We start from the raw sequence: 13,143 nt of genomic DNA on the forward strand, positions 1-13,143 counted from the left end.
GTGGCCATCATGTGTGACTTTGTGTCTGTATCATAAGTACATGATATCTACCCATACCCATTGTTACCCTGCTGTCGGCGTGTTGTGTTAGTTCTTCAGCTGTACAAACCTTGAATTCACTGCCTTCTTCAGTCCCTCACAGTCCCTCTCTCACATCTTTCGGAGACAAATCTAAAAACAGTCCTTTTCACGCAGTCTCTGTATAATTATGGCTCCCCATTCCATGTCTGTATTCTACAGGTTTTCCAAATGTGTGTGTGTTCTTGTGTGCCTTGTTTCTGACTGATGTGTTTCGTAAAGTGCTTTGGGAGGCTTAAAAGCACTACAGGTACGAATGCACCACTGTTATGATTATCATTTTCCCCTCTATACACCTTTCATTTTATTATATTTTGATATATTTGTTCATTTGTTCATTTTGTTTGATAATCTTATTTCATTTTATGTTAATCTTTTGCCCAAACCTAGGGTGGGCTCTCAAGGCCTGATCAATGCGTTGGGTTGTATGCTGAGGTCAGGCATCTGCTCCTTTTTTTTCTGTTTTTTTTTTTGTGTGTGTGTTTTTTCATAGCAGATCTGGTGCAGCATTTATACATCAGTCCACATGCTTTCATACAGTGGAACAGAAACATAAACTCTGATGCTTTTTTTTTTGCCAGAATCCATTGGAGTATTCCTGTGGTGTGTGTGTGCTTGTGGGTTGGTGTTTGCTCTGTGTGTGTGTGTGTGCAGGCATGTGCGTTTGCACGTACGCGTACATGTGCGTAGGGTGCATTTCGTGCCTTTTTTCCTTTGCGATTATTCCTATCTCCATTTTGGTGGATACAGATATTGTTTTTCCGCTTCTATGTGCTCTTGTGTGGTATAATGCACTATTGTATATGTACTGTTTCATGTGAGGCGCTTGGAGCCTATTACATGGGGAGCTTGCACAGTATAAGTACAATATGATATTATTGTTGATAATAAATGTAAACACTGTTGCTGTGTTGTCAGAGCCAGTGTGTAAACACTGTTGCTGTGTTGTCAGAGCCAGTGTGTAAACACTGTTGCTGTGTTGTCAGAGCCAATGTGTAAACACTGTTGCTGTGTTGTCAGAGCCAGTGTGTAAACACTGTTGCTGTGTTGTCAGAGCCAATGTGTAAACACTGTTGCTGTGTTGTCAGAGCCAATGTGTAAACACTGTTGCTGTGCTGTCAGAGCCAATGTGTAAACACTGTTGCTGTGTTGTCAGAGCCAGTGTGTAAACACTGTTGCTGTGTTGTCAGAGCCAGTGTGTAAACACTGTTGCTGTGTTGTCAGAGCCAGTGTGTAAACACTGTTGTTGCTGTGTTGTCAGAGCCAATGTGTAAACACTGTTGCTGTGTTGTCAGAGCCATTGTGTAAACACTGTTGCTGTGTTGTCAGAGCCAATGTGTAAACACTGTTGCTGTGCTGTCAGAGCAAGTGTGTAAACACTGTTGCTGTGTTGTCAGAGCCAATGTGTAAACACTGTTGCTGTGTTGTCAGAGCCAATGTGTAAACACTGTTGCTGTGCTGTCAGAGCCAATGTGTAAACACTGTTGCTGTGCTGTCAGAGCAAGTGTGTAAACACTGTTGCTGTGTTGTCAGAGCCATTGTGTAAACACTGTTGCTGTGCTGTCAGAGCCAATGTGTAAACACTGTTGCTGTGCTGTCAGAGCAAGTGTGTAAACACTGTTGCTGTGTTGTCAGAGCCAATGTGTAAACACTGTTGCTGTGCTGTCAGAGCCAGTGTGTAAACACTGTTGCTGTGTTGTCAGAGCCAGTGTGTAAACACTGTTGCTGTGTTGTCAGAGCCAATGTAATGTGTAAACACTGTTGCTGTGTTGTCAGAGCCAATGTGTAAACACTGTTGTTGTGTTGTCAGAGCCAATGTGTAAACACTGTTGCTGTGTTGTCAGAGCCAATGTGTAAACACTGTTGTTGTGTTGTCAGAGCCAATGTGTAAACACTGTTGCTGTGTTGTCAGAGCCAATGTGTAAACACTGTTGCTGTGTTGTCAGAGCCAATGTGTAAACACTGTTGCTGTGTTGTCAGAGCCAATGTGTAAACACTGTTGCTGTGTTGTCAGAGCCAAGATGAAGCTGTTCACCTCCCACAACAACATGACCAACTACGCCACAGTGTGGGCCTCCAAGACCAACCTGGAGCAGCGCAGGGGGCGGGCCGGCCGTGTCAGACCGGGCTTCGCCTTCCACCTCTGCAGCCGCGCTCGCTTCCAGAAGTAAGTTGTCAAAGCGGAATGAGAGCAAATCAGAAGCACTTCATGAATCCACATGGAAGTTCCTTTGTGCAGTTACAGGCTGGTTGTAAACACGTGGGTACCTTGATCAGGTGCACCATGAAGATATATTTTAAAATGTTTATTCATATGTTAATAATCAGAATACATTAACCAGTCAAACAAAACAAAAAATAAGATATATTTTAAAATGTTTATTCATTTGTTAATAATCAAAATACATTAACCCGTCAAACAAAACAAAATAAGATATATTTTAAAATGTTTATTCATATGTTAATAATCAAAATACATTAACCAGTCAAACAAAACAAAATAAGATATATTTTATGCAATAACAAATAACATCTTGAAATTGTCCAAAATACATTCACTAGAATTTTCCGAAAAGTTTGGTAAAAACGGTTTTAGACCCTTGGCATCCAAATATTTCATGTTTGCTAGAAATAGGTTCTCCACCTATGCGTTTAACATCTTTGCTGAACTTTGTTATAAAAACGTTCAGCTTTATCCTGTTCGATAATGCATGAATCTGCTCTGTGTGTGTGTGTGTGTGTGTGTGTGTGTGAGTCAGGCTGGACCAGCACACCACCCCGGAGATTTTCCGCACCCCGCTGCACGAACTGGCGCTGTCCATCAAGCTGCTCCGGCTGGGGCCCATCTCCGGCTTCCTGGCCAAGGCCGTGGAGCCTCCGCCCATTGATGCCGTGGTGGAGGCTGAGGCCACGCTTCGAGGTTAGGGGGTGTGCTACTGTTGTACATCTGTTGGCCTCTGCTGACAGACTTTGTCACACAGCTATGTTTTATCAAACATAAATATCCCTCTGCTCTGTCTTAAAATTTGCATTGGCATGCAGTTGATCAAAATTTATATTTCGCCCATTCGGTCTAATTGAGCAACGGGCGCAATAGCCGAGTGGTTAAAGCATTGGACTGTCAATCTGAGGGTCCCGGGTTCGAATCACGGTGACGGCGCCTGGTGGGTAAAGGGTGGAGATTTTTACGATCTCCCAGGTCAACATATGTGCAGACATACTAGTGCCTGAACCCCCTTCGTGTGTATATACAAGCAGAAGATCAAATACGCACATTAAAGATCCTGTAATCCATGTCAGCGTTCGGTGGGTTATGGAAACAAAAACATACCCAGCATGCACACCCCCGAAAACGGAGTATGGCTGCCTACATGGCAGGGTAAAAACGGTCATACACGTAAAAGCCCACTCGTGTGGATACGAGTGAACGCAGAAGAAGAAGAAAAAGAAGAGGTCTAATTGAGCATTGATTTGATAGTGACATGGTGAGTATGGGGGTTGGTTCCGGCATCATCTCACTTTTTTCTTACTCCTCCTCGCTTTCCTCTCGTGCATGTGTGTTTGCCTTTCGGGTCCTGTGGTTGCTCCGGTTTCTGTTGTCAGTGCCTGTACCTGTACAGTACAGTAGAGTACCTATACCCTGCTGACGGCCACCTTTGATTATGTGCAACCACACCAGCACATTACACATATTGAAGGATGAAATCAACGGGCGCAGTAGCCGAGTGGTTAAAGCGTTGGACTGTCAATCTGAGGGTCCCGGGTTCGAATCACGGTGACGGCGCCTGGTGGGTAAAGGGTGGAGATTTTTACGATCTCCCAGGTCAACATATGTGCAGACATACTAGTGCCTGAACCCCCTTCGTGTGTATATGCAAGCAGAAGATCAAATACGCACGTTAAAGATCCTGTAATCCATGTCAGCGTTCGGTGGGTTATGGAAACAAGAACATACCCAGCGTGCACACCCCTGAAAATGGAGTATGGCTGCCTACATGGCGGGGTAAAAACGGTCATACACGTTAAAGCCCACTCGTGTGCATACGAGTGAACGCAGAAGAAGAAGAATGATGAAATCGTTATCACTTAAAGTTGAAGGAAATGTACTTTCTAGCATCCTGACCCATTCACACAGCACCCAGTACCACTCTAGCTGAATAGGTAAGTCAGAACAATCAGCACCTGTGAAAAACAAGGAGACGTACTTCTTAGCAGCCTGCTTCCAGTGAAGCACCACAAACATTGATATAATAACATTGATATGGTTAACTGACATGTTCTGTACAATGCGTGTGTGCTTTCTTGGATAAAACATCACTGTTGTTACTAATCTGCAAAGCATTCTTATCTACATTTGCTCGCTTTCATTTTGTTGTTGGCGTTAGAACATAGTAGCATTGATATGATTTACTGATGTGTTGCACGTGGTGTGTGTGTGTGTGATATGATTTACTGATGTTTTGCACGTGGTGTGTGTGTGTGTGATATGATTTACTGATGTTTTGCACTTGGTGTGTGTGTGTGTGTGTGTGATATGATTTACTGATGTGTTGCACATGGTGTGTGTGTGTGTGTGATATGATTTACTGATGTGTTGCACGTGGTGTGTGTGTGTGTGATATGATTTACTGATGTGTTGCACGTGGTGTGTGTGTGTGTGTGATATGATTTACTGATGTTTTGCACTTGGTGTGTGTGTGTGTGTGTGTGTGATATGATTTACTGATGTGTTGCACGTGGTGTGTGTGTGTGTGTGTGTGATATGATTTACTGATGTGTTGCACGTGGTGTGTGTGTGTGTGATATGATTTACTGATGTTTTGCACTTGGGGTGTGTGTGTGTGTGTGATATGATTTACTGATGTGTTGCACGTGGTGTGTGTGTGTGTGTGATATGATTTACTGATGTGTTGCACGTGGTGTGTGTGTGTGTGATATGATTTACTGATGTGTTGCACATGGTGTGTGTGTGTGTGTGATATGATTTACTGATGTGTTGCACGTGGTGTGTGTGTGTGTGATACGATTTACTGATTTGTTGCACGTGGTGTGTGTGTGTGTGTGTGATATGATTTACTGATTTGTTGCACGTGGTGTGTGTGTGTGTGTGTGATATGATTTACTGATTTGTTGCACGTGGTGTGTGTATGTGTGTGTGATATGATTTACTGATGTGTTGCACGTGGTGTGTGTGTGTGTGTGTGATATGATTTACTGATGTGTTGCACGTGGTGTGTGTATGTGTGTGTGATATTATTTACTGATGTGTTGCACGTGGTGTGTATGTGTGTGTGTTGTGCAGCCATGCACGCCCTGGACAGTAACGACGAACTGACGCCCCTTGGTCGCATCCTGGCTCGTATGCCCATCGAACCCCACCTGGGCAAGATGATCATCTATGGCTGTGTCTTCTAGTGAGTGGCTGTGTGTGTGTGTGAGGGGGAGGGGGATGCCAGTGGCTCTTTCGATTATTGTATTACTTTTTTGTCACAACAGATGGTTATACATTTATGGTGTATTATTAGATATTAACATAAGCTTACAGTTGTGCCAACAGCAGTATTGTCTATGGTTTTCTCCACTGCAGTGGGAATTCATTTACTGTTTAGTCTTTTGTGAAGGACTATAACTCTCAAATTAGGAGGCAAGATTGCTCTGGCTGTTAGTACTGCAGCTTTGGGGGCTAGTTGGCCTTTGGGAACCATCCCAACGCCGACTGTCCTAAAACCCTGTTGGCCAAGAGAGGGGGGGGGGATGTAACTTGGGCAAGACACTCTCCACTGTAATAAAATTCTAGCCCATATAGTTGGGACAGCAGTTGACTGACAATTATACATGATTTGATATTCATACATGGCTCTTTTATTCATTTCTTTTTCTTTTTTTCCTACAGCATCGGCGATGCGATGTGCACCATTGCAGCCAGCACGACGTTCCCAGAGCCCTTTGTGACGTCGACAGACCAGCGCCGTCTGGGCTGGGTGCACAAGTCACTGGCCGGGTCACGCCACAGTGACCATGTGGCTCTGCTCAACGCCTTTCAGCTGTGGGAGGATGCCAGGTGAGACGGGGGGGACTGGAGGGGGGAGATTCCAGTGTTCTGTCCCCCTCCGTAATTGTTATCTGATTACTTACATGATCAAGTACATTATTATACGACTGCCATGTCAAGTGGAACTGGTCAGATTTCGAAAGGGATGATGATACTTTTTTTCTTTTTTTTTTCCCCCAGCCTGAATCTTATTATAAAGGAGGTATTGTATTACTTTTTGACACAACAGATGTCTGTGTACGAAATTCGGGCTGCCCTCCCCAGGTAGAGGATTTTTTTCACAAAGCAGCACCACCCCTTTGTTTTTTTCTTTTGTTTTTTTGTTGTTGTTTTTCCCTTTTTTTTCGGTCCGTGGGTGTATTTATTTTACTATCAAAGTGGATTTTCCTCAGAATTTGCCAGCGACAAACCTTTTGTTGCTGTTGGTTCTTCAAAGTGCACCTAGTGCATGCTGCACACGGGACCTTGGTTTGTTGTTCCATATGATAGACTCGCGCCCACCCAGACCCAGACCACCACTGACAGTGCAGTGTGATGGAGTTGGGGGTGGGAATGGAGTGAAACTCCTGGTCTGTAGATGAGATTCAAACCCTCAGACTCTCGCTTCCTGGCTTTTGGATTATTCCAAGTGCATGCTGCACACGGGGCCTTGGTTTGTTGTTCCACATGATAGACTCGCGCCCACCCAGACCACCACTGACAGTGCAGTGTGATGGAGTTGGGGGTGGGATTGGAGTGAAACTCCTGGTCTGTAGATGAGATTCAAACCCTCAGAAACTCGCTTCCTGGCTTTTGGTTCTTCCAAGTGCATGCTGCACACGGGGCCTTGGTTTGTTGTTCCACATGATAGACTTGCGCCCACCCAGACCACCACTGACAGTGCAGTGTGATGGAGTTGGGGGTGGGAATGGAGTGAAACTCCTGGTCTGTAGATGAGATTCAAACCCTCAGACACTCGCTTCCTGGCTTTTGGTTCTTCAAAGTGCACCAAGTGCATGCTGCACACGGGACCTTGGTTTATCGTCCCATATGATACACTCGCGCCCACCCAGACCCAGACCCACCCCTGACAGTGCAGTGTGATGGAGTTGGGGGTGGGAATGGAGTGAAACTCCTGGTCTGTAGATGAGATTCAAACCTTCAGACACTCGCTTCCTGGCTGGGTGCATCAGTAGGCCACCACTCCACTGTGTGAATATGATAGAATAGAATAGATTTTATTGTCGTGAAACCTTAAGGTTTATAAGACACAAGTGCAGTGGTAAATGAATGAATGTGTGTGTTTGTGTTTTAGATATTTGTGAAATGTGTGTGTGTGCGCGCACGCCTAGAGTTGACTTAATCAAGATTTTGCACCTTTTAGATAGTAGTAGTAGTATTTTTATGTATTTATCTTCTTTTTTTTTTTCTTTTCTTTTTTTTTTTTTTTTTGTCAAGGCCTGACTAAGCACGTTGGGTTACGCTGCAGGTCAGGCATCTGCTTGGCAGATGTGGTGTAGCGTATATGGATTTGACCAAACGCAGTGACGCCTCCTTGATCTACTGATGCTGATACTGATACTGATACTGTGAAATGTGCAAAAGATGACAGACAGTTGTAAAAATATGAGTGAGATTTGAAGAAAAGCATTGCTTCACTCCCCCTTTATTTAACATTGTTACGGGTGGGGGGGGGGGCTTGGGGGGTGCACAGGTGTGGAGGGGAGGAGTGCGAGGCTCGCTTCTGCGAGCAGAAGTCGCTGAACATGCAGACGCTGCGCATGACGTGCGAGGCGAAGAACCAGCTGAGGGACATCCTGACCAACACGGGCTTCCCCGAGGAGTGCCTCCTGCCCCAGCCCTTCAACTTCACCGGCCCCGACAACAGGCTGGACGTGGTAAGGGGTGTGTGTGTGTGTAGGGTTGGTGGGTGTGTGTGTGTGTAGGGTTGGTGTGTGTGTGTGTAGGGTTGGTGTGTGGGTGTGTATGTAGGGTTGGTGGGTGTGTTAGTGTGTGTGTAGGGTTGGTGTGTGGGTGTGTGTGTAGGGTTGGTGTGTGGGTTAGTGTGTGTGTAGGGTTGGTGTGTGGGTGTGTATGTAGGGTTGGTGGGTGTGTTGGTGTGTGTGTGTGTAGGGTTGGTGTGTGGGTGTGTATGTAGGGTTGGTGGGTGTGTTGGTGTGTGTGTGTAGGGTTGGTGTGTATGTAGGGTTGGTATGTAGGTTGGTGTGTGTTTGTAGTGTTGCCGTGTATGTAGGGTTGGTGTGTAGGTTGGTGTGTGTGTGTGTAGTGTTGGTGTGTAAGTTTGCGTGTGTGTGTGTGTGTGTGGTGTTAGTGTGTATGTAGTGTTGGTGTGTATGTAGAGTTGGTGTGTATGTATAGTTGGTGTGTGTGTGTAGGGTTGGTGTGTTGGTGTATGTAGGGTTGGTGTGTAGGTTGGTGTATGTGTGTGTGTGTGTAGTGTTAGTGTGTATGTAGAGTTGGTGTGTGTTGGTGTGTAGGTTGGTGGGTGGGTGTGTAGTGTTAGTGTGTATGTAGTGTTGTAGTGTTGGTGTGTATGTAGAGTTGGTGTGTGTTGGTGTGTAGGTTGGTGGGTGGGTGTGTATTGCAGGAGTGGTGGGTGTGTAAAGGGGTGGCCATCACGTTGCTGTGTCTGGGGCTATACCCCAACGTGTGTTACCACAAGGAGAAGTAGTGCAGATGATAATTATGAGTTGTTTTTATACAGGCCATCACGTTGCTGTGTCTGGGGCTGTACCCCAACGTGTGTTACCACAAGGAGAAGTAGTGCAGATGATAATTATGAGTTGTTTTTATACAGGCCATCACGTTGCTGTGTCTGGGGCTGTACCCCAACGTGTGTTACCACAAGGAGAAGCGCAAGGTGTTGACGGTGGAGGGAAAGGCGGCCCTGGTTCACAAGTCCTCCGTCAACTGCAGCAACTTTGAGATCCACTTCCCCTCCCCCTTCTTCATCTTCGGGGAAAAGGTCAGCTGGGCTGTGTGTGTGTGTGCGTGTGCGTGTGTGTGTGTGTGCGTGTGCGTGTGCATGTGTGTGTGTGTGTTCAGCTGTACTGGTTTATCTAGGTGGTTGGTTTTTTTGGTTTTTTGGGGTTTTTTTTTTTTTTTTTTTAGTTTCTGGGTGTTGGTGTGTTTCACTTTGTTCAGCTGTAATGAGAATGATAATGATAAGGATTTATATTGTGTTGAATCTTGTGGAGAGAGACATCATCAAAGCGATTACACACAAGTCACTCACATGCATGCATATGTCTTACTCACACGGATGAAAAACAAAACTTATAAATGCACTTTAGAAAGCCGGTGTGCATTTTGCAAGTCATAGCAACTTGGTGTTTGTCAACCAAGTACACGCTGTGCTGACACACTGGTGTGTGTGTGTGCGTGTGAGCAGATCCAGGTATGTGCTGTGTCACTCTGACACGTTTAAAGAATATGTGTTGACACCCTGGTGTGTGTGTGAGCAGATCCAGATATGTGCTGTGTCACTCTGACACATTTAAACGAATGTGCATTGACACACTTGTGTGTATGTTTGTGTGAGCAGATCCAGACGTATGCTGTGTCACTGACGTGTTTAAATGAATGTGCATTGACACACTGCTATGTGTGTGTGTGTGAGCAGATCCAGATATGTGCTGTGTCACTCTGATGTGTTTAAATGAATGCGTGTTGACACCCTGTTGTGTGAGTGAGCAGATCCGGATGTGTGCTGTGTCACTCTGACACATTAAAACAAATGTGCATTGACACCCTGGTGTGTGCATGAGCAGATCCATGTCAATCTGACGCTTCTAAACGATAGTGCATTGACACATTGATGTGTGTGTGTGTGTGTGTGTGTGGGGGCAGATCCAGACACATGCCATGTCACTCTGAAGTGTTTGAACAAATGTGCGTTGACAAACTCGTGTGTGTGTGTGTGTGTGTGTGTGAGCAGATCCGGACACATGCCATGTCACTCTGACGTGTTTGAACAAATGTGCGTTGACAGACTTCAGATCCGGACACATGCCATGTCACTCTGACGTGTTTGAACAAATGTGCGTTGACAGACTCGTGTGTGTGTGTGTGTGTGTGTGTGAGCAGATCCGGACACATGCCATGTCACTCTGAAGTGTTTGAACAAATGTGCGTTGACAGACTCATGTGTGTGTGTGTGTGTGTGCAGATCCGGACGCGAGCTGTGTCGGCCAAACAGATGACGATGGTGACCCCCTTACAGCTCCTGCTGTTTGCTGCTCGCTCCGTCACTGTGACGGGACCCAGCCTGGTGCAGCTGGACAACTGGTCAGTGCTGAGGGGTGGAGGTCTTGTTGGTGTTCTATTATTTCATTGCCGTTTTGTTTCTCTTTATTGACTCACTTGTGTAAACAAAGTGAGTCTGTGTTTTAACCCGGTGTTCGGTTGTCTGTGTGTGTGTCTGTGTGTCCATGGTAGACTTTAACATTGACATTTTCTCTGCAAATACTTTGTCAGTTGACACCAAATTTGGCATAAAAATAGGAAAAATTCAGTTCTTTCCAGTCATCTTGTTTAAAACAATATTGCACCTCTGGGATGGGCACAACAAAAAAAAGAAAAAAAGAAGCCTAATTATATGCAAACTGCATTTACTGTTATATTTATATTTTTTGTATTCTCTAAACTTGGCACTTTGACCTCTTATTCTGACCCAACAACAAGAGGAGTCATTATTATCATTTTTTGTTCAAACAGGAACTTCTTTTGCTAAGCATGGAATTTTTATTTATTTTGCAAACGTTTTGGTGCAGATAGTAAAAAAACGGAAATTACTCTGTAATTAATGCTAGGGGACTTAATTTATCACAAGTGAGTCTTGAAGGCCTTGCCTCTCTTGTTTTCTGTATCGTGTCTTATTCAGACCTATTGTAGGCTCTCGAGACCTGCCCGGTGCGTTGGGTTTATGTGCAGGTCAGGCATCTGCTCCTTGTTGGGGTTTTTTTTTTATGCAGATGTAGTGTGGCTTTTATGGATCAGTACGCGTGCTTTGATGCCTTGAAACTGAAACGGAACTTGTCTGGGTGTGCTGAGGGCAGGGTTCATGCATGTTTTAGAAAAAAACCAAAAAAATTTGAAAAAAAAACCCCAACATAAATGTTTGGGGTTTTTTTTAGATTCATATATACATATATTACATTTTAAGTCTTTGAAAATCTTGAAATTGATCCTGGTTTGTTAGTGAAAGTTTCCAGTTTCAGCTCTCTTGACAGGAGAGAGAAAAAAAAACCCAATCCAACATTGTTTCTGTCAGCGACTGGCAAAAGCAAAGCAGCAAAATGTTTCACCTGACTTCAGATTTAAAAGTCAAATATTAATTTATGAAAAAAAAAAAATGTTTTGAAAAGCGATACCAAAAGGTATCTTTAATTACACATACTTAACCGTGATTGGTTGAGCGATAGCTACTTTCATTTTCTCCACATAGGCAGGTAGTAGTTTGCACAGGACAGGAATCAGACCCCTGCCGGAGTCTGCACTAGTGGGTCACAGTAATTATGTTACTTAAAGGTAAACTTAGGATGAAAATTTCCTTTTTCAGTCGAAATTGCGGTTCACATCTGTGCAGCAGAGCAGACAATGATTCTTCTTCTTCTTCTTCTTCTGCGTTCACTCGTATGCACTCGAGTGGGCTTTTATGTGTATGACCGTTTTTACCCCGCCATGTAGGCAGCCATACTCCGTTTTCGGGGGTGTGCATGCTGGGTATGTTCTTGTTTCCATAACCCACCGAACACTGACATGGATTACAGGATCTTTAACGTGCGTATTTGATCTTCTGCTTGCATATACACACGAAGGGGGGGTTCAGGCACTAGCAGGTCTGCACATATGTTGACCTGAGAGATCGTAAAAATCTCCACCCTTTACCCACCAGGCGCCGTCACCGTGATTCGAACCCGGGACCCTCAGATTGACAGACAATGATTCATTCAAGGGGCGTATGCTGGCACTTGGAAAGCTTTGCATTTTATCCATTATCACAATGCGGTACTTTTTAAAACTTCGGCCTCTGGTTATATTTAAGGGTTTGTTTTATTTTTTTTGTTTTTTTGATTTGATGGTTATAATAAAGTGTTGTTTTGTTTTTTTTACTTTGATTTGATGGTTATATAAAGTGTTGTTTTTATTTGATGATTATTATAAAGTGTATTTACATATTTGATTCAATATTTATAATTGTGTGTTGTTGTTTTTTAGTTTGATTTCATGGTTGTATAAAGTTTTGTTGTTGTTTTTATATTGTTTTATTTGAGAGTTATGATAAAGTGTTGTTGCTTTTTTGTTTTTATTTGATTTGATGGTTTTAGTAAAGAGTTGTTTTTTTGTTTAGTTGGGTTTTCTGGGGTTTTTTAATTTGATGTTTTTTGGGGTTTTTTGTTGTTGTTGTTTTTTTAAGTGAGTTTTTTGTTATTTGATTTCATGGTTATAGTAAAGTGTGTGTGGTTTTTTTTTTTTGTTTTGTTTTGTTTTTTTTAATTTTATTTGATTTGATAGTTATTATCGATGGTTATGATAAAGTGCTGTTGGTTGGTTGGTTGGGTTTTTTATTTGATGGTTACAAAGTGATTTTGATTTGATTTGAACCCCCACCCCCCACCCTGCCCCTCACACCCGGCGCGGACAGGATCAACCTGCAGATGGACCCAGAGGTGGCGGGGAGGGTGGTGGCGCTGCGACCCTCGCTGGAGGCGCTGATGATCCGGGCCTGCAAGGACCCCGAGGGCATCGAGAAGCCTGGCCCCCAGGAGGAGGGGCTGATGGGGCTGCTGCGAGCCCTGTCCCGACCCAGCGCCGCCCGCCACGGCATTCAGGAGTATGGACGGGGTGTTTGGGGTTTTTTTTGGAGCAGAGGGGATTGGGGGGGGAGGGGGGGGGGGTGTTCTTGTGTGTGTTCTTGTTGAATGTTTTTTTAGTGTTTTTTTTTTCTTTATATGTCCTTGTTTGTTTGGCGTTTTGTTGTTGTTGTTTTGTTGCTGTTTTTCATTTTGTTG

The 13,143-nt window shown here is 44.2% G+C and overlaps 1 protein-coding gene across 4 annotated transcripts in view; it reads left to right on the forward strand.

The window, feature by feature from the left end:
- The window catches only part of LOC143275872 (ATP-dependent RNA helicase A-like), a 58,984-nt gene that overhangs the window by 40,384 nt on the left and 5,457 nt on the right, over window positions 1-13,143 (forward strand). For all 4 annotated transcript variants that reach the window (XR_013053473.1, XR_013053474.1, XM_076580170.1 and 1 more), the window contains 8 exons: window positions 2,093-2,245; window positions 2,838-2,998; window positions 5,381-5,492; window positions 5,972-6,139; window positions 7,824-8,007; window positions 8,928-9,095; window positions 10,299-10,417; window positions 12,777-12,965. Coding sequence is in view for 2 of the 4 variants with exons in the window: in XM_076580170.1 (XP_076436285.1) it covers window positions 2,093-2,245; window positions 2,838-2,998; window positions 5,381-5,492; window positions 5,972-6,139; window positions 7,824-8,007; window positions 8,928-9,095; window positions 10,299-10,417; window positions 12,777-12,965 (1,254 nt within the window). In the remaining 2 variants the exon portion in view is untranslated. The remainder of the gene's footprint in view (window positions 1-2,092; window positions 2,246-2,837; window positions 2,999-5,380; window positions 5,493-5,971; window positions 6,140-7,823; window positions 8,008-8,927; window positions 9,096-10,298; window positions 10,418-12,776; window positions 12,966-13,143) is intronic.

Source organism: Babylonia areolata, chromosome 31, assembly GCF_041734735.1.
Source record: "Babylonia areolata isolate BAREFJ2019XMU chromosome 31, ASM4173473v1, whole genome shotgun sequence".
Classification (NCBI taxonomy): domain Eukaryota; kingdom Metazoa; phylum Mollusca; class Gastropoda; order Neogastropoda; family Buccinidae; genus Babylonia; species Babylonia areolata.